The 23,513-nt window shown below is 41.3% G+C and overlaps 1 protein-coding gene across 4 annotated transcripts in view; it reads left to right on the top strand.

Annotated features, from left to right (window-relative positions):
• Window positions 1-23,513, top strand: part of CCDC88C (coiled-coil domain containing 88C) — a 126,426-nt gene that overhangs the window by 45,294 nt on the left and 57,619 nt on the right. For all 4 annotated transcript variants that reach the window (XM_027869911.1, XM_027869910.1, XM_027869912.1 and 1 more), the window contains exons 10-17: window positions 2,027-2,211; window positions 10,482-10,619; window positions 12,204-13,274; window positions 14,995-15,122; window positions 16,788-16,929; window positions 17,966-18,154; window positions 18,694-18,855; window positions 21,123-21,400. In XM_027869911.1, coding sequence (XP_027725712.1) covers window positions 2,027-2,211; window positions 10,482-10,619; window positions 12,204-13,274; window positions 14,995-15,122; window positions 16,788-16,929; window positions 17,966-18,154; window positions 18,694-18,855; window positions 21,123-21,400 — 2,293 coding nt within the window. The remainder of the gene's footprint in view (window positions 1-2,026; window positions 2,212-10,481; window positions 10,620-12,203; window positions 13,275-14,994; window positions 15,123-16,787; window positions 16,930-17,965; window positions 18,155-18,693; window positions 18,856-21,122; window positions 21,401-23,513) is intronic.

Raw genomic sequence — 23,513 nt, 5'->3', positions numbered from 1 at the left:
GTTGTTCTGAGGATCAAATTAAATAATATTTATAAAGCACTTAGCATAGAGTGTATAATTTGGAGAAAAGCTAGCATCCCAATTTGTCTAGAATTCAGAATTTGTTAAGAGGAATAGGATGATAAATGGGGCCATGGACCAAATCATCTCTCTCTTTTTTGGTCATTTTATCTAGATGGATCAATGGGAAAGAGCAGTAAGTTTGGAGGCAAGAAGAGCTAAGTTCAGAGACAGGTGCCATGTGACCCTGGACAAGTCACTTGACCTCACTAGCCTCAGTTGCCTCATCTGTTCAGTGGGGATAATAAAAGGACCTACTATTATTCAGGGTTGTTGTCAAAGTATCAAGTAGAATAACATGTAAAGTGGTCTGCAAACTTTAAAGCACAATATAAATGCTAGCTGTTATTATTTTTGATGTTTGTGAGTATTCTAGGCACATTTCTGATCATGTCATTCTGCTTTAGATTCTTCAGAAGCTCACTTTAGCCTGCCAGATATAGCCCAAACCCCTTATCCTGGCATTCAAGGCCCTTCATCCTAATTTATATTTTTAATTATTAGTTAAAACTTTTTTATTTCACAAATGATTTGGTTACATTGCTGTCTGTGGGGAATAGTATATGGTCAAAGAAAACTAGGAATTCAAAGGCATGAAGGTGAACATGGGAATAAGGGTGGGGGGACAGTCTGAACAAATGTTCCCCTGCTTTTTCCGGTCTTATCTCATGCTGTTCTCTACATGGGCTGGCTCCTGCCATATTGAACTACTCCCTCTTCCCTGTATGTGTCCTGTGCATTCTACCTCTCTGCTTTTGCCTAGGCCAAAACATAAAAGGCCAGTTAATTGAGTATTGCTGGGCGCTCACGAATTTTTTTTAAAGTAAGATCTGTGATTTCAGGTTGAGAGCTCCAGGTGAGCTCCTCAGCATCTTTTCTGAGGTTTATAATAATCTTAGAGCAGTGCTTTTGGCATTGAGACATTAAGTGACCTGCCCAGGGTCATATATCTAATCCATATAGGAGGTAGGATCTGAACGCGCAACTTTTCTGTACTCAAGGCCTGTTCTACGCTGTCCTGTCACTCATGACTTGGGCTCAGAAATCCTAATTCGTTGCTTTACAAGCTCCTTAGGCTCATATTTAAGGCCCTCCATTGTCTGACTCCAGCCTACTCATCTTTAATGCAGGATATCCCAAAAATCTGAGTGTAGTTTTAATTTTTTTTTAAGAGGCAGTCAGCAGCTAGCAAGTATCTTGAGGCTAGATTTGAACTCAGGTCTTCCACACTGAAAGGCCTGTGCTCTTGTCTACTGTGCCACCTAACTGCCCAGTTTTAATAGCTTTAAATTGCACTAAGACTTTTGGGACGCACTGTACATGTGTATATGTGTCTAACGTCACTGCCCCACCCTACCCTCCCACAACAAAAGCTCTTTGAGAGCTATATATAATATATATATAAAACTATATAATTTTTCACTGTTTTTAAAAATCCCCAGTCCTTATCATAATGACTTCCACATTTTTGTTTTGTTTTAGGATCTTGTTTTGTTTCATTCCCTCATTCACTTTTATTTATCCATTTATTTATTTCTCTATCTAGCAATCTATCTATCTTTATTTATTCATTCATTTGTTTGTTTATTTATTTATTTATCCATTCATTCATTTGTTTATGTCCAGACCTGTTTTTTTAGCAATGTAGGGAACTCTTCAGTGATGATGGAACTTCTACCAATGCAGATCAGCAGTTGTTCAGTAATTTATAGTTACAGAGAGAGTGACCTGGGGCACTTGTGAGTTAAATGACTTGCCCAGCCAGGATCATACTGTTAGCCAGTTAGTATCAGAGCCAGGACTTGAACTCGGGTCTTCCTGAGTGTGTGACAGGTGCCTGATTCAGTACTCCTTGTTGTCTCTGACAAGTAGCCACATATCAGTGGGGGTGGAATTGCTTCCATTCAGGGCACTCCAGGGATATGCTTTAGAGCCCTGAGTTCTGATCCTGTCAATCTTCTCTTAGCATCTAGGAAGTCGTTTGTGTTTGAGTTGAACGAGTGCTCCTCAAGTCGAATTTTGAAGCTGGAGAAGGAGAATCAGAGCCTTCAGAACACCATCCAGGAGCTGAGAGATGCCTCCCTGATTGCAGAAGAAAGCAAATTAAAATTTGTGGAGCTTGAAACAGAAAATCACCAACTCAGCCGAAAGGTAACCCCCTCCTTCTGCTCTGCCGGCCAGGTACTGTGGGACCTTTAAAGCCCACAAGACAATGAGAGGTCAAGACAAAGGCTGTCTAGTAAAGAACCTTGCCATCACCTGTACCACGTTCCCAGGAAAGGCTGTGTAACAAAATCAGGAAATAACAGCACAGTGGTAAGAACAGTTAATAATTGATATGGAGTGAATAAGATCATGCAGTAAACAGTAATTAAAAAAAGATGCTCATGTTTGAAAAAAAAAAAAAACTAAAAATGAGATGTTGGACAAGAGCTATTTTGTGATTGAGTGTACCTATGAGAAAACTAAGTTAGAGACCAGGAGTAGGGAACCTGCAGCCTCAAGGCCACATGTGGTCATCTAGGTCCTCAATTGCAGCCCTTTGACTGACTCCAAACTTCACAGAAGAAATCACTTTAATAAAAGGATGGATGAATAAATAAATAAATAAAAGGCTAATGTAGACTCAAGAGGCAGCAGAAGTAGGAAAAGCAGGACTAGAAGTCAGAAGATTGGATTTTAATCACAGCCCTTCTCTGAGACCTTAAACAAGTCGCTTTGCTTTCCTGAGCCTCAGCTTTCTTATCTGTAAAACAGGCATGAAAACTTCTTGCCTTATCTATTTCACTGTTCTGTTAAACTAATTAATTTTTAATTATTAATTAGTATAATTAATTATAATATTTAAACCGTTAAACTAATATATTTGAAAGCACTTAGAATACAGAGACAAAAATGAAAATACTATATAAAATGTGAGTATTATTCTGTGTGTAAAAATGGTGAATGGTTGAGTGATTTTCAAAGCGCATAGGAAAGAGTGAGACACAGTGGTCATTGTTCATGTAACTGCTCATTGGGGTTAGAAATAGGGCGTGGCCAAACTACGTGTATGCAGGGTGGGCTTCTTGGCCCAAGTTTCCTATTGGATGCTTAAGAAACTGCTGTAAGCAGCCTCCTTTTTTTAGTGGAGTCAGGAAGACCTGATTTCCAGTATAGTCTCATATTCTTCTTACTAGCTGAGTGACCATGTGAAAGTCACCATCTCAGTTTTCTCATCTGTCAAATGGGGAAATAATGGCAACTACCTTCCAGGGTTATAGGAGGTTCAAATGAGATGATATTTGTAAAATGCTTTGTAAACCTTATAGTACTATAAACCCTAGCTATTATCATCGTCATCCATTTCTCCATCCCCATCCCTATGCTCTTCTCCACCCCCATCTCCATCTCCATTCTTATCCTCATCTCCATCTTCATCCTCATCTCTCCACAGGTAGAAATCACAGTTCCTCCATATCTTCTCATCTTGCACGATTCATGTCCTTGTCTCTGTGGGTACTATACCTACCCAACACTGCAGTCCTCTTTTTGGATTAATTCACTATCTCAATGCAACTCTTAAGCTGTTTTCTCCTTATTCTCCATGTTCACTTCATGGCCGACTTTGTTTTCTGGTCCTACCATTTTCTTTCGTTTGCCCATCTAGTAGAGTTAAGATAGGTTGCCATAAAAGTACTTTTCTCCAAATGGTATAATGTAATAGGAAAAACTCTAGCTTCAGGAGTTGAAGCCTGCATTTCTAGTTTTTTATCTGTTATCAGTTAGCTGTGTGACCATGAACTCATTTTTCCCATGCATAGCTTGGTCAAGATGATCCCCTAAGGCCCCTTGGCTGGGCTCTAAAAGGATTTTGTAGTTTCTTAGATTTGGGTGCAGGAGTAAGGTAACAGTTGTCGTACCCAATCACTGAATGTGGCCCTCACCCCTTTGGACTTTAACTTCTTCATTTAGAAAAATGAAAAGGTTAGATTAGATACTCCCCAAAGTCCCAAATCTAATATTTGTGATTCTTCAGAACTCACTATCTTTTTTCCCTTAGCCCCTCTTCCAAACTTCTACCATTTTATTTCTGTCCAAGGTACCACCATCCTCACTCAGGTTCACCATCTCCACATAGTCCACATATCCATTCAGTTGCCAGCTCTTGTCCCTTCTTACACAATATCGCCCCGGTCTGTCTCCTTCTCTTTACTCGGGGTCACCATTCTCTCTATCCGGCCTCCTAAGTGGTCTTCCTGATTTCAGTCTTCCCCCTCTCCAATTCCATCTTCCACACAGCCTCCAAAGTGATTTTTCTAAAGCACAAAGCATGGACCGTGTTATTACTTTTCTACTCAGTAAACTCCAATGGCTCCCTCTTAACTCTCGGCTCACATACAAACCCCATTTGGCATTTGGAGCCCTTTAAAACTTGGCTCCCGACCACTTGTCTAGTCTTAATAAACATTATTCCCCTTCACATATGGTGTAGTCCAGCCAAACTGTCCGTATTACTCTTCCTCACACAAGATTCTCTTCTCTAGTTTTCCTTCCAGTTTTTACCCTGGCTGTCTCCTAGGTCTACTATAGGCGTGGGGAACCTATAGCATTGAGACCACATGTGGCTTTCTAGGTGCTTGGGTACAACCTTTTCATTGAGTCCAGGTTTTACAGAACAAATCCTTTTATTAAGGGGATTTGTTCTGTGAAGTTTAGATTCAGTCAAAGGCCACACATGAGGACCTAGAGGGCCACGTGTGGCCTTGAGGCCAAAGGTTCCCACCCTTGGTCTAGAATTTCTAGTGTTTCTTCTCTTCAGTCTCTTAGAGTTCCTTATTTTCTTTCTTTAATCACTTTTTACATGAAGTTTTTTTTTTAAATTCTTCCCTGGACACTACTCTTTTATCTCATTCTACCTTATATTTGTTTGGTGTGTAAATATTTTATATACCTATAAATGTGATCTCCAGCAAAATAAAATAACAACCTACAAAATAAATTTATGTATATACACGTGGTCTCCTTTTATAGAATATAAACTTCTTGAGGGCAAGTACTGCCTATTGCATTTTATAGTCTTTGTGTGTCTCCGGTACCTAGTACAGTGCTGATATGCAGAATTAGCTAGGTGTCATAGTAGATAGAGAGCTAGACCTGGAGTCAGGAAGCCCTGAGTTCAAATGTGGCTGAAAGACACTTACTATCTCTGTGACCCCAGGCAAGTCACTTGGCCTCTATTTACATCATTTGTAAAATGGGATTAATAATAGCACCTACTTCCCTGGGTTGATATAAAGATAAAATGAGATAATATATGTAAAGTATTTTGCAAACCTAAAAGTGCTATATAACTACTATCATTATTATTAATAATAATAATGATAACAAATACATGCTAATCATTTTATTCTCGTGCCCATCCTAAGTATGTTTTCCCCGTCTGGGATGCTGCCTACCCACCCCCATTTCAACTGCCCTTTTTGTACCTAAAGTTTCAGCTGCCCACAGGTTTTTCTTTTCAGTTCCAGGGGATAAAAAAGTCCCACGTGTCTGCTGCTTACACCTTCTGCTGAAAACAGAGAATACAGAATTATCGGGCTTGTTTTACGGGCCGTATTAACCAATTAGAGGAAATGACTGGATTAAGAAAGCATTCAGGCATTGCTCCAGATAAGGAAGATTTGACATTTAGGAAGATAAGGATTATAGGGTTCCAGGGAGCCCCATTGAGCTGTTTATTGAATGTTAATTGAAAGACTGGAAGGTAATGCTAGTATATGGAGGTGACTAAAGATTGTCCTCCCTGTAGGTCTCAGGAAATGCTTTTTTTCCCCTTCCAGTTTCCCATTGTTCTTTTTACTGCCCTCATATGCCACCTTCCATATAGCCCTTCCTGCCTGTACAAACAGGAATTGGCATTCATTGCTGGCTGGAGCGCCTTCTTATTCTCTGGTTTTTCTCTTCCCCAGAGGGTTCCCCCCCTCCCATTTTCCACTTTCTGGTAGCATTCCATCTGGCCTTTCCAATTGTCAAAGAAAAAAAAAACAGTGTTTAAAGTAAAGCCATCAGGATACGCTGCCTTGGCAGAATTCGTAGGGAAAAGGGGATTACCCACTTGCTGGAGTGTGTCTTAAAAATCAGCAAATGTTAAAAGGTGATTTCCCCAGCCTGGCTAAGGTAGGCAGGTAGCTCCTCCACAAGATTTACCATGCATACGACTGCAGTCCTCTTGAGATAGGTAGTGAAAGTGTTATTTATCCCATTTTACAAATGAGGAAACAGCCTTAGAGGAATTTGTTTTCAGGGTGAATTGTAGATAGCTGCCTGTTCTTGGAGAGCCAGTAGGGTGTGAGTTCTGATTCTGCCTTTGATATTTAGCTGTGTGACTATGGGCAGGTCAGTTAACATCTCTGAACCTCATCTGTAAAAAATCAACAAGGCAGCAAGCATTTATTAAATACTTCAGCAAACAGAATAACAGCCCCTGGCCTCAGGGAGCTTACATTCTAATAGGGGAAGATGGTACATAAAAAGAGTCCCCAAAGGATAGGGTAGGGGAGAAGGTACCCTAGGGAACTTGGTAGAGAAAGAAATCTAGAGAGCCAAGAATGGAACTGGGAGGGGAATGAAGGAATCAACTTGGCTGGCCTGGGGCCTTCCTTAAAATGGAGGTTCCAGGAAGAACTCACATCAAAGAAAAGGGTCACAGAGACAGGGACATCTTCCAGGGTGAGGAGGCTTCTAGGACATGGTGGAGAAAAAGATCAAGGGCATAGCTCAGTAAGGGATGAAGGAAGTAAAACTGGACATCCTGAGGCAGCTAGGTGCCTCTACGGTAGGTAGAGCTCCAGGCCTGGAGTCAGGAAGACCCGAGTTCAAATGTGACCTCAGACATGTACTAGCTATGGGACCTAGGGTAAGTCACTTGACCTCTATTTGCCTCAGTTTCCTCAGCTGTTAAAATGGGAATAATAACAGCACCTACCTTGCAGGGCTGTTGTGAGATCAAATGAGATAATGTTTATAAGGTCTTTAACATAGTGCCTGGCATATAGTAGGTGCTATATAAATGCTTTTTCCCTTTCTTTCCACCTTAATACATGTAATACCTATCTCAGAGTTTTTCTAAAACTCAAGTGAAATGATCTATGTGTAAAGTGCTTTGCAAACTTTAAAGTAGGACTTCTTAGCCTGGGGTCCATGAACTTGATTTTACAAAATACTTTGAGAACTCTTTCATTATAATTGGTTTCCTTTGTAATGCTGTGTATTTTATTTCATACATTTAAAAACATGATTCTGGGCAGCTTGGTGGTACAGTGGATAGAGCACCGACCCTGAAGTCAGGAGGACCTGAGGTCAAATCCGGCCTCGGACCAAACACTTGACACTTACTAGTTGTGTGACCTTAAGTAAGTCACTTAACCCCAGTTGCCTTAAAAAAATAAATAAATAAATAAATAAATAAAGACATAATTCTGAGAATGGACTTGACTCAAGGGCCAAAGGGGTCAGAGACACAAAAAAATTTAGGAACCTCTGCTTAAAAATACATGTAAGTATAAGTTATTAAGCTCATAAACAAGCGAGTGTTGAGTCGATGATAGCCAATATTTATATGGCACTTTCAGGTTTGTAAAATACTTAACGTAGATCTTGTCTTTTGGTCCTCTGTGTGGGAGGTGCTGTCGGATCCTAATTTTATGTATGAGGAAACTGAGGCTTGTGTCTCTTGATTGCAGGCCTGTTGCTCTCTGTGGGGCTTTGGCCTGCCCAGGCCTGAGCCAGGCTTTCCTGGTGCCTGTTGTCCCATCAGTTTAACTGTTGGCTGACTTAATTTTCTCCTCCATACTTGGGCCCCCAGGTACAAGACAGGACACAACCAACCCGGATCTAACTGTGCTTCAAAAATTATCTTAAGAAAAATAAATCAATTGATTAAAAAAATTTTTTTAACTTCTGCCCCACCCATGCTGTGCATATCTTGGTGAATATTTTAACTGCCTTAAGACTGTTTCATTCTTTGTTGATGCCTGGCCTACATATTCCTTTCTAGTCATTGCTGCCCACTTCACTTTTGGATAAAGCAAGTCATCCAGCTTTCAATCTGACTGTAGATTTAATATCTCTAGGGTAGAGGAAAGATAAACCCAATGGGTGACCAGCCTACAGCTGGAGAAGGTCCTGGGCCGCACTGGGGTGGGAGGTGGGGCAGGAGAAGATCAGGAAAGTCAGCAGGGCACTGGGAGTCTTACCCCCTGGCATGAAGTGCTAGAACATACCCTAGTTCATGTCTTGACAGGATCAAGCTGCCAGGGTATGATTGGGTGTAGGGACAGTTTTTTTTTTTTAGAATAGATGAAACTTTTAGGTAAATTAATGAGAGGTTTTTTTTCTTTTACCACCAGTAGCCTCTGGGAACATAAAACCAAATACTTATGTGATCTAGACAGACAGATCAGGTGATTTAAGGAAAACCCAAAATCTCATCATTGTAATGGAATGGCACTGGCATGTTGAGTAGAAATTAATGTTTCCTAAGTTTAGGAGAACAGCCAACACACTCATTACCCGAAATGAAAGCAAACCTCTCTGGGGCTTTGTGGTCTACACAACAGAATGTGGACTCTGGCAGAGGACCATAAAAGGATGGGGAGGTAAAGGGCGGGGCGAGGGGAAAGAACCAAAAGCTGCCAACGGCAGCAAGGAAGCCTGATTACAGATGAAATCACATTTTTAAACCCCAAAGGGTGATAAACTGAAAAAGGGAGGAAATAGCATTGGCCTCCCTTGGCTTTCGGTTCTTCAACAGCAAAGTGTAGTATGTGGGTGGTTCAGAAAGAATTAGGGAGTGGCTGCAGATCAGAGAGGGTAGGCAAGACCACTGATAGGACTGGTTAGATGTCCACCTGAAGGGGCAGAGGCAGATGCTAAAAACCCACAGGGACATGCTCCTCACCTTCTAGCCGTCTAGAGAGTGTTGATCTTAGAAGCTTAATGCTTGAGAAATTGAGGAAGGCCATTGAGGTTGGCATACCCCCTTAGACAAAGGAAGTCTGAGTTAGTCTGGATAGAATGAAAGAAGAACTGTAGATTCTCCTGTTTGAGAAGGGACTTCAGAAGCCTTCTAGTGGGGTACAATATGGTTCACAAATAGCTATCCTCTCTCTTCTTAAACACTTAATTTATTGGGGAACTCACTGCCTAAGTTGGGATTAACATTAGAAGCTCCTCAGGAGGAATCAGAGCATTTATTTATTTTATTTTTTTTACATCTCATCATTAGAAAGTTATTTCTTTATATTGAACAGTAATAGACCTTTTAAAGTAACTTATAAAAAAGATGTGAAGAATTGAGATATTAGTTCAAAGGGAAGGCCCTTATTCCTGAAAAGAATAATAGATCTCGATAGGAGGAGACTTAAATGACAGTTGCCTAGAATCTATTAGCTGCTATATGATAATTTCCATCAAGTCATTTCTCTGAGCCTCTACTAGCTTTTAAAGGCTTATGCAGTGTTTTACGTGTCTTTTCTCATTTGATCCTTACACGACCTTGTAAAGTAGGTGCTGTTATTATCCCCATTTTGCAGATGACAAAACCAAGGCTAAGTGTATGGGCAAGTGACTTACCTAGGGTCATGGGGCTGGCAATACCTTCCCTGACTATCTCACAGGTTGCTGTAAGGGTAGAACACAGTGATATATCTAGTGATTTGTACATATACATTTTTACATAAATGTCCACAATTATGTGATGATGATATGGGAGAATAAGACAATAATAATCTAATTATTATAAATACAGTCTGCATGGGTAGGAGGGTAATAAGCACTTATTATGTGCTTAGTGCTTTGCAAATATTATATCATTTGATCCTAGGAGGTAGTGCTATTGTGATCCTAATTTTACAGTTGAGGAAACCGAGGCAAACAGAAGTTAAGTGATTTGGCCAGATTCATGTAGATGGGAAGAGTCTGAGGCAAGATTTGAAGTCAGATCTTCCTGACTTGTGGCCCAGCACTTTATCCTCTGTGCCACCTAACTAATAAGAAACATTCATGAGGTTCGTCATGTTCAGTCATTTTAAGTCTTTTCCGCCTCTTCATGACCCCCATTTGGGGTTTCCTTGGCAGATACTGGAATGGTTTGCTATTTCCTTCTCCAGCTCATTTTGCAGATGAGGAAACTGAGGCAAACCAGTTTAAGTGACTTGCCCAGGGTCACACAGCTAGTAAAGATACGAGGCAGGATTCGAGCTCAGGAAGATGAGTCTTCCTGACACTGCAACCCGTCGCTGCCCCTGGGTCTCATTAGGAAGCATCAGTACTGCGGTATTGATCTGGAAAGGAAACTTGGTTAGGTTTTTGACGGGCTGGTGCATTTTTTAATAATGACTCCCTTTTTTCTTTTTGTTTGCCTCTTGGACTTGCTGAAGATTGAAAAGTTACAAACTCAGCTTGAAAGAGAGAAGCAGAGTAACCAGGACCTGGAGGCCCTCAGCGAGGAGCTAATCCAAGAGAAGGAGCAGCTTCAGAGTGACACGGAGACGCAGAAGGCGGATAAAGACAGACAGGTACCGTCCTCGTGTCTCAAGTTAGCTGGTTCCCTTTGCCCCCTGTTAATGTCATATGTTCACTTGTGACTTGGCAAAAGCCAATGGAGAGTTTTAGTGATCTGCAGTATTTACTGGGGATCTGGAGGTGAGACCCTTTTCTCAACTGTTAGATTTTCAGGTGAGAAAGTATTTTAACCCTTTATATCATCATCATCATCATCATCATCATTGGCTGCATTTGTATGATGATTTAAGGTTTGCAAAGCACTTTACAAATATTTTTCATGGAACTCTTAAGAGATAGTTGCTATTATCCATATTTTACATTTGAGGAAACTGAGGCAGATGTAGGTTGGCTCAGGGTCACAGAGCTAGTTAAAATGTCCAAGGCTGGATTCAAACACAGGTCTTCGTATTTCAGGTCCATTGCTTTGTCTACTGTGCCACCGTGATTTTCTCAGTTCACCCTTCTTTAAGGATATAGATATTACCTTATTACAGAGGATCTTAACTTTTTCTTATGTCTTATGTTTGGTGAAGCCTATAGACTCCAGGTCAAAATGATCTTTTTTTTTCCTCCCAGGCAATCGGAGTTAAGTGACTTGCCCAGGGTCGCACAGCTAGTAAGTGTCTGAGGCCAGCTTTGAATTTTGGTCCTCCTAATTCCAGGGCTGGTGCTCTATCCATTGTGCCACCTAGCTGCCCCAATAATGTTTTTAATTACATAAAACACATGAGATTACAAAGTAATCTTATGGGGCAAAGTAAGTGTCCAGTGCTTAGCACAGTGCCTGCAACATAGCTGCTTATTCAATGTTAATTGGTAAAGGAAACTATTATTCATATAGTTATAACAAAGTAAAAAAGAAAGCTTCACAGACCCCAGGTTGAGAACTCCTTCTGTCTTAAAGAGTAAGCTACAGGAGCAGCTGGGTGGAGCAGTGAATAGAGCACCAGCCCTGGAGTCAGGAGGACCTGAGTTCAAATCCAGTCTCAGACACATGATACTCACTAGGGGCAAGTCACTTAACCCCAGTTGCCTTGCCAAAAAAAAAAAAGAGTAAGCCAGAATTCAGTCTGGGTGTTTGGTATTTATAATGGCCTCATCAGTACCAAATTCTAGGGCATTTAATTTCAACTTACATTTGGGTTCATATCATACTTTTTATATTAACTATATATGACCTTGGGCAAATCACTTATTTTCCCTGGGTCTCAGTTTCCTTATCTGTAAAAATGAGAGAGATGAACTAGATGACATTTAAGATCCCGTCTAACCCTTGATCTGTGATCCTATTTAACCTGAGAGAGCTATGTTGCACAGTAGAGAGAATGATGGACCTAGAGTGAGTAAGACCCGAGTTCAAATTCAGTATCAAATACTTACTAGCTGGAAGTCATTTAACTCCATCTACCTAAATCACCTAATTTGCGAAATAGGGAGAATAAAAGTGCCTACCTCCCAGGGATTAATGTGAGGATCAAATGAGATAATATTTATAAAGCACTTTGGAAACCAAAAAAGAGCCATGTAAGTGCTGGCTAGTAGCTAACTAATCTGTCTTGGATTACTTTTTTTTTTTTGGTTGTGTTTTTATGTAGATAAAGGACCTTGAACAAGAAAAAGACCATCTCAATCAGCTGGTTTGGTCCTTAAGAGAAAGATCTCAGGTCAGTAATGAAGCTCGAGTAAAAGACATTGAAAAGGAAAACAGATCTCTGCACGAAACCATCACAGAGATGAGCAGCAAACTCAACAAGACTGAGTTTGAAAAGAAGCAGCTGCACAAGGATTTTGAGCACGTCAAAGAGAAGGTTGAACGGCTGGAGACGATGGAGAAGGAACTGCACCGGCTAGAAAGGGAGAATGAAAAGTTGGCCCAAAAAATGACGTCCATGAAAATGGTCACCGAGAAAGTCGAAGCGCTGGAGAATGAAAACGGGGGTCTGGAGGTAGAGAACAGGAAGCTGAGGAAGTCTCTGGATACCTTGCAGAATGTCTCCGTCCGGCTGGAGGGCCTGGAGCATGACAACAAACAGCTCGATGAAGAGAATCTGGAGCTGCGGAAGATGCTTGAGACGATGAGGTTCACGAGCGCCAAAATGGCCCAGATTGAGATTGAGAACAAGGAGCTAGAGAAGGAGAAGGAAGAGCTCCAGAAAACCATATTGCTGTTGAAGGCCCTGAGCAAGAAGTCTGAGAGACTAGAGCTCAGTTACCAGGGTCTGAATGCTGAGAACCTGAGGCTTCAGCAGATTCTGGAATCTAGCAACAGGAAGACTCAGGAGCTTGAGAAGGAGCTCGAGGAGGTAGAGACGCAAAACCAGACCTTGCATCGGAATCTGGAAGAGCTGAGGATTACCAACAAGCAGCTAGAACGATTTGAAAATGATAAGAAGGTTCTGGAGCAGGAAGTGTCCCAGTTAGAGAAAGATAAAAAAATGCTGGATAAGGAGACGAAGCGATTGTGGCAACAGGTAGAGCTCAAGGATGCCATTTTGGATGACAACGTCATGAAGTTAGCAGCTGCCGAGAAAGAAAACAAAACACTAGAAAAAGAAATTGCTCGGTTTAAGGACTCTTCCAGTAAGCTGAAAGAACTAGAAAAGGACAATAAGGATCTCACCAAGCAAGTCACTATTCACATGAGAACCCTCACGACACTAAGAGAGGTAAGCCATTGGGCATACTTCTTCCACCATTTTATTTCATCTCTCATCTTTTGGGGATGTACCTCTGAAGGGGAGACGTTGAAATGTTTAAAGACAGTGCTTGCATGTGGCAGAAATCACAAGGGCTGTGCCGTGCTGTCCTCTCCTCTGCAGTTTTGTCCAGGGCCATACAATTAAAAATTCATTTAACCTTTTAGGTCAGTAGATGTTTTTTTGACCATTCAACTATTCAGGAGATGAAGTGGTTTGGAGCCTTTAAGCTTAGAATCATAAGTTCAACACCTAGTTTTGAAAACTAAAAGCAAACTAAGATAATAGAACTGGAAGGATTATAGCATAAAATCTCTATTAGCTGATCAACAAAAAGATACATAAAAATAGATACAATCGTATGAACTACCAGGTTGGAAACTCTGCTGCAGACAGAAGTCCTGTCTAAACTTTATATTTCCCCTAGTGCCTGGTTTAATATTCTGCCTACTGTAGGTACTTAATACTTCCTGATTGAATAAATGAATGGTGGGAAAAGCACCAGATTTGGATTCAGAGGCCTAGGTTTAAGCCCCACTTCTTAAAATTGCTACCTGTGTGGCTACTGAAAAGTCACTTTAACTCTGAGCTTCCTTATTAAAATGGGGATAGTGACACTTACTTTATGATCTGTGACACAGAGATGTTGTGATAAACAGTTAGCCTTTATGAGATTTACATAGAGAAATAAGAGAAATTATTATTTGTAATAGTTCATAATAATTTTGATAAGAATAAAATAATGTAAAGATGGCCTTTACTGAACAAGGTCAACAAAATCCATGTTCTCATTCAAAGTATGTCTGTTAGGTGCATACTGTGTGTCAGTGGGACAGCTAGGTAGCCCAGTGGATAGAGTGCTGGACTTGGAGTCAGGAAGAGTCTACTTCTTGAGTTCCCATCCAGCCTTGGACACTGATTAGCTATGTATGACCCTGAGCGAGTCATTTAATCTCGTTTGCCTCAGTTTCCTTATTTGTAAAATGAGCTGGAGAAGGAAATGGCAAACCAGCCCAGTATCTTTGCCAAAAAACATAAACCCAAATGGGGTCATGAAGAGTTGAATATGACTGAACCAACAGCAATAATAACAGTGTGTCCTAAGATGAATAAGATAGAATACTTCCCCTCAAGGAACTTATAGTCTAGTTAGTAAATATCACCAAGTTATTTTCACCATAAACTTCAGATGAAAGGGACCTCGGAGGTCATCTGGTTTATGTGTACTGGAACAGAAGTTCAAGTACATGTAAATTCAGGTTCAGACCCCCTTTATGCTGACCTCAGTAAGTAATCACTCATCTCAGCTCGAAGACCTCCACTGGAGGGTGACCTCCCCAAGGCCATTCTTTGTGCAGCTCTGATTATTAGGAAGTTTTACCTTAGTTTGAATCAAAATTGTTGACACGGGATCAGAAGAGGACAGTGGAAAAATCCCCCCTCCCCTTTTTTGGCCACAATTTGGGGGTGGGGAGGGGATATGAGACAGTATTATTGCCTTTATTTTATCTGTCAAGTCAGAGTAGGAGATCCAAATCCATCTCAATTTGAGAAGTTGGTGCGCCTGCGCGCGCGCGCGTTTTTGTGTGTGTACGTGTGTGTTAGAATTACAGCGGGTTAATATGTGAATCTCCCATCTTGCTTTGTATCTTCTATTACTTGGTTAATGATGTGAATGCTGTTATTGCAGGACTTGGTCCTTGAGAAACTGAAGAGCCAGCAGTTGTCCAGCGAGCGGGACAAGCTGAGCCAAGAATTGGAAAAAGTTGGACTGAACAAAGGGCCCCTGCTGGAGGATGATAACAGCAACGATGACAAGTGAGGAAATTAGCTCCCGTAGCGGCTTCCTCTGCTGTTTAGTCTGAGCTTAATATATCTGTCGCACAGAATTCGCCCAGCATGTTTGTTTCCCTCGTGTTTTGATTTTTAGGGCATGTGTTAAAAAAAAATATGAGCGTGGCTCTCGTCGCCGGCTTTGCTGTGGGGACAGCGCTTTGTAAACCTCAAGGTGCTATGGAAATGGGAGCTCTTGTTTTCAGGCGCTTGTCCAGCAAGGTCAGAGGGCTCTGTGAGCCTGTTCCATATAAACAGAAGCTTCCACCTCCAGGGCCTTCCAAGTGAGCCCAGAAATAAATAGCCTGGAATTTTAAATGCCCGTTAAAATCTCTGCTTAATTGTTGGTGTGACAGCTTTATAACCTGGCCATCCTGCAACACTAACTGTCAAAATAATCTTGCTTGAAAGGAGGCTCCATATCTTGGGCATATCAAGAACTGTAATGGAGCTAGAATTGTGACCTGGGCATAGAATCACAGGTCTGGAGCCGGGGACGGACCTCAAGAAGCTGTCAGGTCTGACCCATCTCGTTTTAGGAGCAGCTACGTGTTGCGGTGGATAGACCCCTGAATCCGCAGTAAGGAAAGCCTGAGTTCAACTCCAGCTACAGACAGTTAATTTGCTGTGTGATCCTGGACGGGTCACTTAATCTGCCTCAGTTTCCTCCACTATAAAACATGATAAATAACAGCTAGCATCTACCTTCCGTGGTTGTTGTGAGGTTCAAATGAGATAATGATTACGTAGCACAATGCCTGGTATGGAGTAAATGCTATATAAATGCTGTAAGTGCTATTACTATTCTTGTGAACATCAAATAAAATAATTATTAATTATTAAGATAATTATTAAGCATTTAGCAAAGTGCCTGGCACATAATAAGTGCTATATAAATGTTATTATTATTATTATTATTATTAAAACAAAATTAATATTTATATAATTTATAAAAACTCTAAGGTTGTGAGGATCAAATGAGATAATTTGTAAAGTATTCAGCACAGTGCCTAGAACAAACTTAATAACTGCTTGTTTTCTTCCATCCTTACTTATAGATAAGGAATCTTTGTCCTAGAGAATTTACATTATTTGCTCAGGTTCACACACCATGATTTGAACTTAAGTCTTCCTGACTCCAAGTCTAGGACTCTATCCTGAGGCCAGCTGTTTTTACAGATGAGAAAAATGATACCCAGAGATCAGAATTGTGAGAATAATAAGAATTGTAATTGTAATAAAGTGAGCAGTAAAGAGGGTCACAGATGTAGAGCTGGGAATGGACCTCAGAGAATATAAGTCCATACCCTTCATTTTATAGCTGGGGGAATTGAGGCCCCTGTAGGTTAAATGTTTTGTCCAGGCCCATGCTGTTAATCGTTGTCTGAGATCTGAATCACCAATACACACCCGCCTTACATCAGCTTAGGGGGCTCTGCAGCGTGAGTTTTAGGCCTTCTTTTGTTTCACAAGGATCAAATAGTGCAACACAGGCCAATGGGAGGAAGGAAACGTAGGTAATTGTGAGATTGGGAGCCAAGGTGGCAAGAGATCGGGGGAGGAAGGACCGAGAGAGAAATTTTCCTATTGAGCTCACTTTATAAACTAGAGTGAGGCAGGATGTAATGCTATTGTACCCTCTGATTTCAGAAAATACAAACTCCTGGAGAACAAAAATGAATCAGCCCTCAGAACAACACTAGCCATGAAAGAAGAAAAGATTGTATTCTTACAGGCCCAGATGGAGGGGACGGTTAATTTAAATCATCAACTACAAAATGAACTAAAAACGGTGAGGCCCATGCTCTGAATGCGGAGGTGAAGGATTTGTTGTTATTCAGTCATGTCTGATTCTTTGTGACCCTATTTGGGTTTTTTTGGGTAAAGATACTGGAGTGGTTTGCCATTTCCTTCTCCACCTCGTTTTACAGATGAGGAAGCTGAGGCAAACAGGGTGAAGTGACTTGCCATGGGTCACAGAGCTACTAAGAATCTGAGGCTGGATTTGAACTCGGGTCTTCCTGACTCCAGACCTGGCATTCTATCTATAGTGCTACCTAGCTACCCATCAGATGCATGAGTGCACACTTATAGTCCCACCCTCTCAGCTCTCAGTCCTGATCTCCATATCTGATCTTCCCAATGTTGTATACTTTGAGGAGGGGAAATTAAAAATTTGGTAATTCCCAAGCTTATAGTAGCAGACACTTGATCATTGAGTGTTTCCCACATTCTTCCCAAGGGGTTGGATGCAAAGTATCTCTCTTACTTAACTGGGCCTCAGAAATCCACACTGGGTAGGGTGATTATTCCCAGCCCCTACATTATGCTTAGATTTAGTCATACTTCTTTCTTTCTCTCTTTCTTTTTTTCTTTCTTTCTTTCTCTCTCTCTCTTTCTCTCTCTTTCTTTCTTTCCTTTCTTTCTTTCCTTCCTTCCTTCCTTCCTTTCTTTCTTTCTTTCTTTCTTTCTTTCTTTCTTTCTTTCTTTCTTTCTTTCTTTCTTTCTCTCTCTCTCTCTTTCTTTCTCTCTCTTTCTTTCTTTCTTTTCTTTCTTTCCTTCCTTCCTTCCTTCCTTCCTTCCTTCCTTTCTTTCTTTCTCTCTTTCTCTCTCTCTTTCTTTCTTTCTTTCTTTTTCTTTCTTATTTTAAATTATATTTTCCCCAAGTACATGTGAAACATTTTTTAAACTTCATTTTTTAGTTTTGAGTTTCAAGTTCCCTCCCTCCCAGACTCCCATCTCATTGAGAGTAATTTGATAAAGGTCATACATGTACAGTCATGAAAAATATATTTTCTAAAGTTCATTTTTGCTTACAACCCCTCCAGATGAAGAGAGAATATGAAGTACTCAGGCAGAGCCAGGAAGAAGGGAAACAGTTACAGAACTCTTGTAAGCATCCAGTGGGGAAAGTAGTCCTCAACCACCAGGTGAAAGAGAACTGGGAGACTGGCCACCGTGACGCCACAGCGGAGCTGTTGAAAGTCAAGGACAGGGCCATAGAGTTGGAAAGGAATGTAAGTCTTTCTGGACGTAAGCCCCAGTTCCTTTCTCCAGTGGCTGCTCGGCTCCCATCCCCAGATGTGATTTCCTTTCTTCACTCCCATGAAAGACCTTCTAGTCCCTCTTCTGCCTTTCATTGGACGCTCATCCCAAGTGCCTGGCAGGGATTTCAATACCAGAAAGCACACCAGAAAGCACACCAGAAGCACAAAACTAACGTTTCTGGCCTGGTTTTGCCTTCTGGAAGTTACTTTTAACGTTATTTTCTTCTTCTTCTCCTCCTCCTCTTCCCTTCTTCCTCTCCCTCCTCTACTTTCCTTCTCCTTGTATTATCATTGTTACTGTCATTCTATGAGTTGCAGGTGTTCCAGAGTGAACCTGCAGCAGCCTCCTGATGTTACCTCTTCAGTCTGCCTTAGGACTAAGCGTGTGTTACTGGAAATTTCGTTGTTCAGACGATGCTCGTGATCAGTTAGCATTTCCCCTAGGATCCTGTTCTCTAATGATCTCACTAATGATGGTTCGTGTGGTGGGGTTTGTGCCTCTGCTCTAGAACGCGGCCCTTCATGCCGAGAAGCAGCTGCTCAAGGAACAGCTCAAGCATTTGGAGACACAGAACACGGCCTTCAGTAACCAGGTCTTGACGCTTCAGAAGCAAAGCGCCTTCCTCCAGGAGCACAACACGGTCCTGCAGACTCAGACCGCTCAGCTGCAGGTCAGTGGCCCAGAGGCGTTGCTAGAGCAGGGGTTATTCACTCAAAAGTCAGTGTCAGAAGACCAGTTATGATGGGCAAAGACAGCTGGTAGTGTGGTATGGGGGGTAGAGCGTTGGGCATGGAGTCAGGAAGATCTGAGTTCAAATCTAGCTTCAGACACTCACTATCTGTGTGATCCTGGGCAAGTCACTTAGCTTCTCTCTTCCTCAGTTTCCTGATCTGTAAAATGGGGATGATAATAATATCACCTGACTGCCAGGGTTGTTGTAAGAATCAAATGAGATAATATTTGTAAAGCACTTAGCCGTGTCTGGCACATATTAGGCATTTTATAAATGTAGCTGTTGTGATCATCATTTTTAGGCAGAGGTTGTATAGGAAGGTGGAAAATCAAGAGCCCTGAGTTCTAGTCCCAATTGTCTTACCTGTGTGACCTTGAATCAAGTCCCTTAACCACTCTGGGCTTCAGTTGGGCCTTACTGATAAAATAAAGAGGGTGGACTATCACTGATTCTCACACTTTTTGGTCTCATGACCCTCTTTTCACTCTTAAAAATTATTGAAACCCCCTTTCCATCAATTACTTTGTCTATATGGGTTATATCTATTACTATTTGATGATGTTGTTCAGTCATTTTTCGGTTGTGTCTGATTCTTTGTGACCCCATTTGAGGTTTTCTTGGCAAAGATACTAGAGTGGTTTGCCATTTCAATCTCCAGCTCATTTTATAGATGAGGAAGCTGAGGCCAATAGGGTTAAATGACTTGCCCAGGGTCACACAGCTAGTAAGTGTCTGAGGCCAGATTTGAACTCAGGAAGATGAGTCTTCTGATTCCAAGCGCAGTGCTTTATCCACAGTGCCACCGAGCTGCTGCCATTGGTATTTACCGTACTAGAAATTAAAACGTTTTAGTATTGTTATGAAAACAGTTTTTACCTCACTGAGCCCCTCAGTGGGTTCTCAGTGAATTAGATGATTCCTAGGTCCTTTCTCTTTCCAGTAAATCTTGTGATCTCCCAGATGCCTTCCAATCCTGGGACTAGTAGAATGGCCAGAACAAAAGAGAAGTTAGTTATTAATAGATAAAGATCAGCTGGGAAGGAGCTCTGCAGCGGCGTGCCCCGCAGCTGTGCCTCTGATCCTGCTATTATGGTGTCTTTTATAAAGGCATAGATGCTTTGCTTTCAGATTTTCAGATAACATAGAAGTTAGGAATGATTTGTAAAATATTAGGTGACAGAGTCAGGATACAAAAAAAATGTTGACATTCTGGACCAATGGGCCAAATCCAGTAAGATAATATAATAAGGATGACTATGAAGTCTTACAGTTGGGTTAAAAAAGCCAGCTTCACAGGTACAAGATGAGAAATATTGACTAGAGAACAGTTCACATAGAAAAAGAAGTCTGAGAATTTTATTTGATTGTAAGCTTGATATGAGCTGTTAGGGTGATAGCAGCCAGAAAAAGCTAATGTCTTCTTACCAGCCAGTCCAACGCTGTCCTTTTACAGATGAGGAAACTGAGGCCCAGAGAGATGAAGTTACTTATCTGGGATCACACAGGCTTTGTCAGGAGGGGACAACTGAACCCACATCTTCCTTCTCCAAAGTCAGTGTTCTTCCCACCATGCCACACTGATAGTCTTGGTATAATCTGTCCTGATCAGAACATGTCTGGGATAGTGTATTCTAGGCCGCAAATTTAAGAGGACATTTGATAAGCTGCAAGAAACAGTCTTATAATGCAGAGCTTCAAACACAGGTGATAGGAGGGTGATTTGAAGGAATTGAGGATTTTTAGCCTAGAAAAGAGACTATATTGGATGGGTGGGTGGGAGTGATCATAAAATTATCTTCGTATATTTGAAAGACTATCTTATGGAAGAAGGATTAGACTTTTCTGATTGGTCCTTCCCTAGGCCAGAACTGAGAACAGTTATTAGTAGGAGTTACAGAGAGTCAGATAATGTAAAATATAAGAAAAACTTCCGTAACAATGAGAACTGTGCCTTTGTGGAGGTTGCCTTGAGAGTGAATTCAGCTCTTCAGTCTAGCTTATTAGGAGGTGGGGTAGGTATTACAAGGTTTCCTTGGAGAAGCACCTTGTTAGGACCAGGATTTAATGTCCCTCAATCTTGACTGCAGGGATTAAGGAGTCTGGCTGTAGTGTTTCAGTCCATCTCAGTGGGTGTGAATGGATAATCCTGCCATCCAGTGTCTTCTCATCTGAGAGCAAGGTGCCGTGTTTTTCTTTCTCTGAAGGTGGAGAACTCGACCCTGAGCTCTCAGAATTCTTCTCTCACGGCCCAGTACACTTTGCTCCAAAACCAGCAGGTGGTGAAGGAGAATGAGAATGAAAGCCTGCTGAAGCAGAAGGAGCAGATGATGACGGCTTATGAGTCACTGCTTCAGGACCACGAGCACCTGAGCTCCCTGCACGAGCGGCAGTCCACGGAGTACGAGATGCTCATACATCAGCACAGCTGTCTGAAGACCCTGCACAAGAATCTGGAAATGGAACACAAGGAGCTGGGGGACAGGTAAGGATCTGGAGACCCCCGAGAAAGCTCTGAGGGTAGATGGAGCTTGTCGGGGGTCTGGAGAGGTTTGAGAAAAGGGAGGGTCTGCCTCAGAGAGCTTCCCCTTGCAACATCACCTTCTGCGATTGTAACAAAAGTTGATTTTGCTAATAACAAGGTTTGCAAAGCACTTTTACACACCTATCTTATTCGGTCCTCAAAAGCAACCCTATGAAGTGTAAGTGTTAATAGTTATTCTTATAATTAAGTGAAGTGAATTATTATTCTTATTATCTTAAGTGAAATGATTATTTTATTAAATGAAATTAATTATTCCCATGTAATTCTCTTATTATTAAGAGAAATGAGTTATTATTCTCATTACCAATTTTAGTATATTAAGTGAATTATCAGTATTATCTTATTAAGTTAAATGAATTATTCTCATTACTTTATTAAGTGAAATGAGTTATTAGTCTCATTAATTATCTTATTAAGTGACGTGAATGGGCTATGCTCACATAACTAATGAATATCTGAGTCAGAATTCGAACACAGATCTCTCTCTAATCCCAAGTTGAGCCCTTTGCTTCTTAAAATAATAATAACTGACTTTTATATAAGGCTTTAAGGTTTGCTTAGCACTTCAAATAGGTTATTTCATTTGAGCCTTACAAAAGCCCTGTGAGATAGATCTTTCTGGTATTATCATCATCCTCATTTTACAGATGAGGAATTGGGTCCATAGAATTTGTCCATGATCACACAGCTAGTATTGGTGGGAAACCATCTCTGACCCCCCCCCACCCCCCATTAAAGCATTCTGTTACTCTATAGGCATCACATTTTATTGCTATTTGTTTGGTTGGTTTTTTTGGCTAGGCAGTGGGGTTAAGTGACTTGCCCAGGGTCACACATCTAGTAAGTGTCAAGTGTCTACGGTCAGATTTGAACTCAGGTCCTCCTAACTCCAGGGCCAGTGCTCTATCCACTGCGCCACCTAGCTGCCCCCAAGGCATCACATTTTAGAAAGGACATTGGACATTGAGGAATTAGATTTCATTTGGAAGAGAGGGACTAGAAACCATGGCCATTTAGGATTGGCCAAAGGAAATAGATTGTATTGATTAGTTGGGAGAAGAGATTTTACTGGAGGAGCAAGGGAAAGATGGGCATATAAACAAGGCAGTCAGGTGGCACAGTGGAGAGAACGCTGGGCCTCAACTCAGACCTGAGTTCAAACTCAGACTTACTAGCTGTGTAACTGTGGGAAGGTCACTTATTAACCCGTTTGCCTCAGTTTCCTCATCTGTGAAATGGGGATAATGATTGCCGCTACCTCCCAGGGTTGTTGGTGAGGATGAAACGAAATCATAAATTGTAAAGTGTAAATTGTAAAGCACAGAACCTGGCACATAGCAAGTACTACATAAATGTTAGCTGTTATTATTAAGTGTTTGAAGATGCAAGAGGAATTAGGATCAGTCTTGTTCTGTTTGATCCCAGAGAAAAGTGTTAGAAATCAAAATTGTAGAAATTGTAGAGGCAGGTTTTGGCATGATTTAAGAGAAAATCTGAGAACAGTTCAGAGTTGTTCCAAAGTAGAGTGAGTGGTCTTGGCAGGCACTGAGGTCACCATTAACTGGACGTGTTTAGATGGAATTTTCCTGACTATTTCATTTGCTGGACAAGTTGTTGAGTGGATTTCTCTGGGTTCTTGCTGGACTGATGGACCTCTGAGTCCCCTTCAAACTTTGAGACTCTATGATTATCTGAAGTTACCCTTCTTTCCCCCGAATGCCTATCTTTGTCACTCACTTGTTGGGCATTTGCTCTCTTATATCAAGTGAGATAATATGCATAAAGCACTTTGTGAACTTTCAAAGGGGACAGCTAGGTGGTGCAGTGGATAGAGCACCGGCCCTGGATTCAGGAGAACCTGGGTTCAGATCCAGCTTCAGACATATAACACTTACTAGCTGTGTGACCCTGGGCAAGTCACTTAACCCCCTTGCCTCACAAAAACCCTATCAGGGTAGGTGTCATTATTATCCTCATTTTATAGATGAGGAAACTGAGACTGAGAGAAATGAAGTCACTTACCCTAGTACATGTCTGAGGCAGGATTTGAACT

Source organism: Vombatus ursinus, unplaced genomic scaffold (genome assembly GCF_900497805.2).
Source record: "Vombatus ursinus unplaced genomic scaffold, bare-nosed wombat genome assembly UNPS02014794.1, whole genome shotgun sequence".
NCBI classification, from domain to species: domain Eukaryota; kingdom Metazoa; phylum Chordata; class Mammalia; order Diprotodontia; family Vombatidae; genus Vombatus; species Vombatus ursinus.
This window is presented reverse-complemented; position numbering and strand designations above follow the sequence as displayed.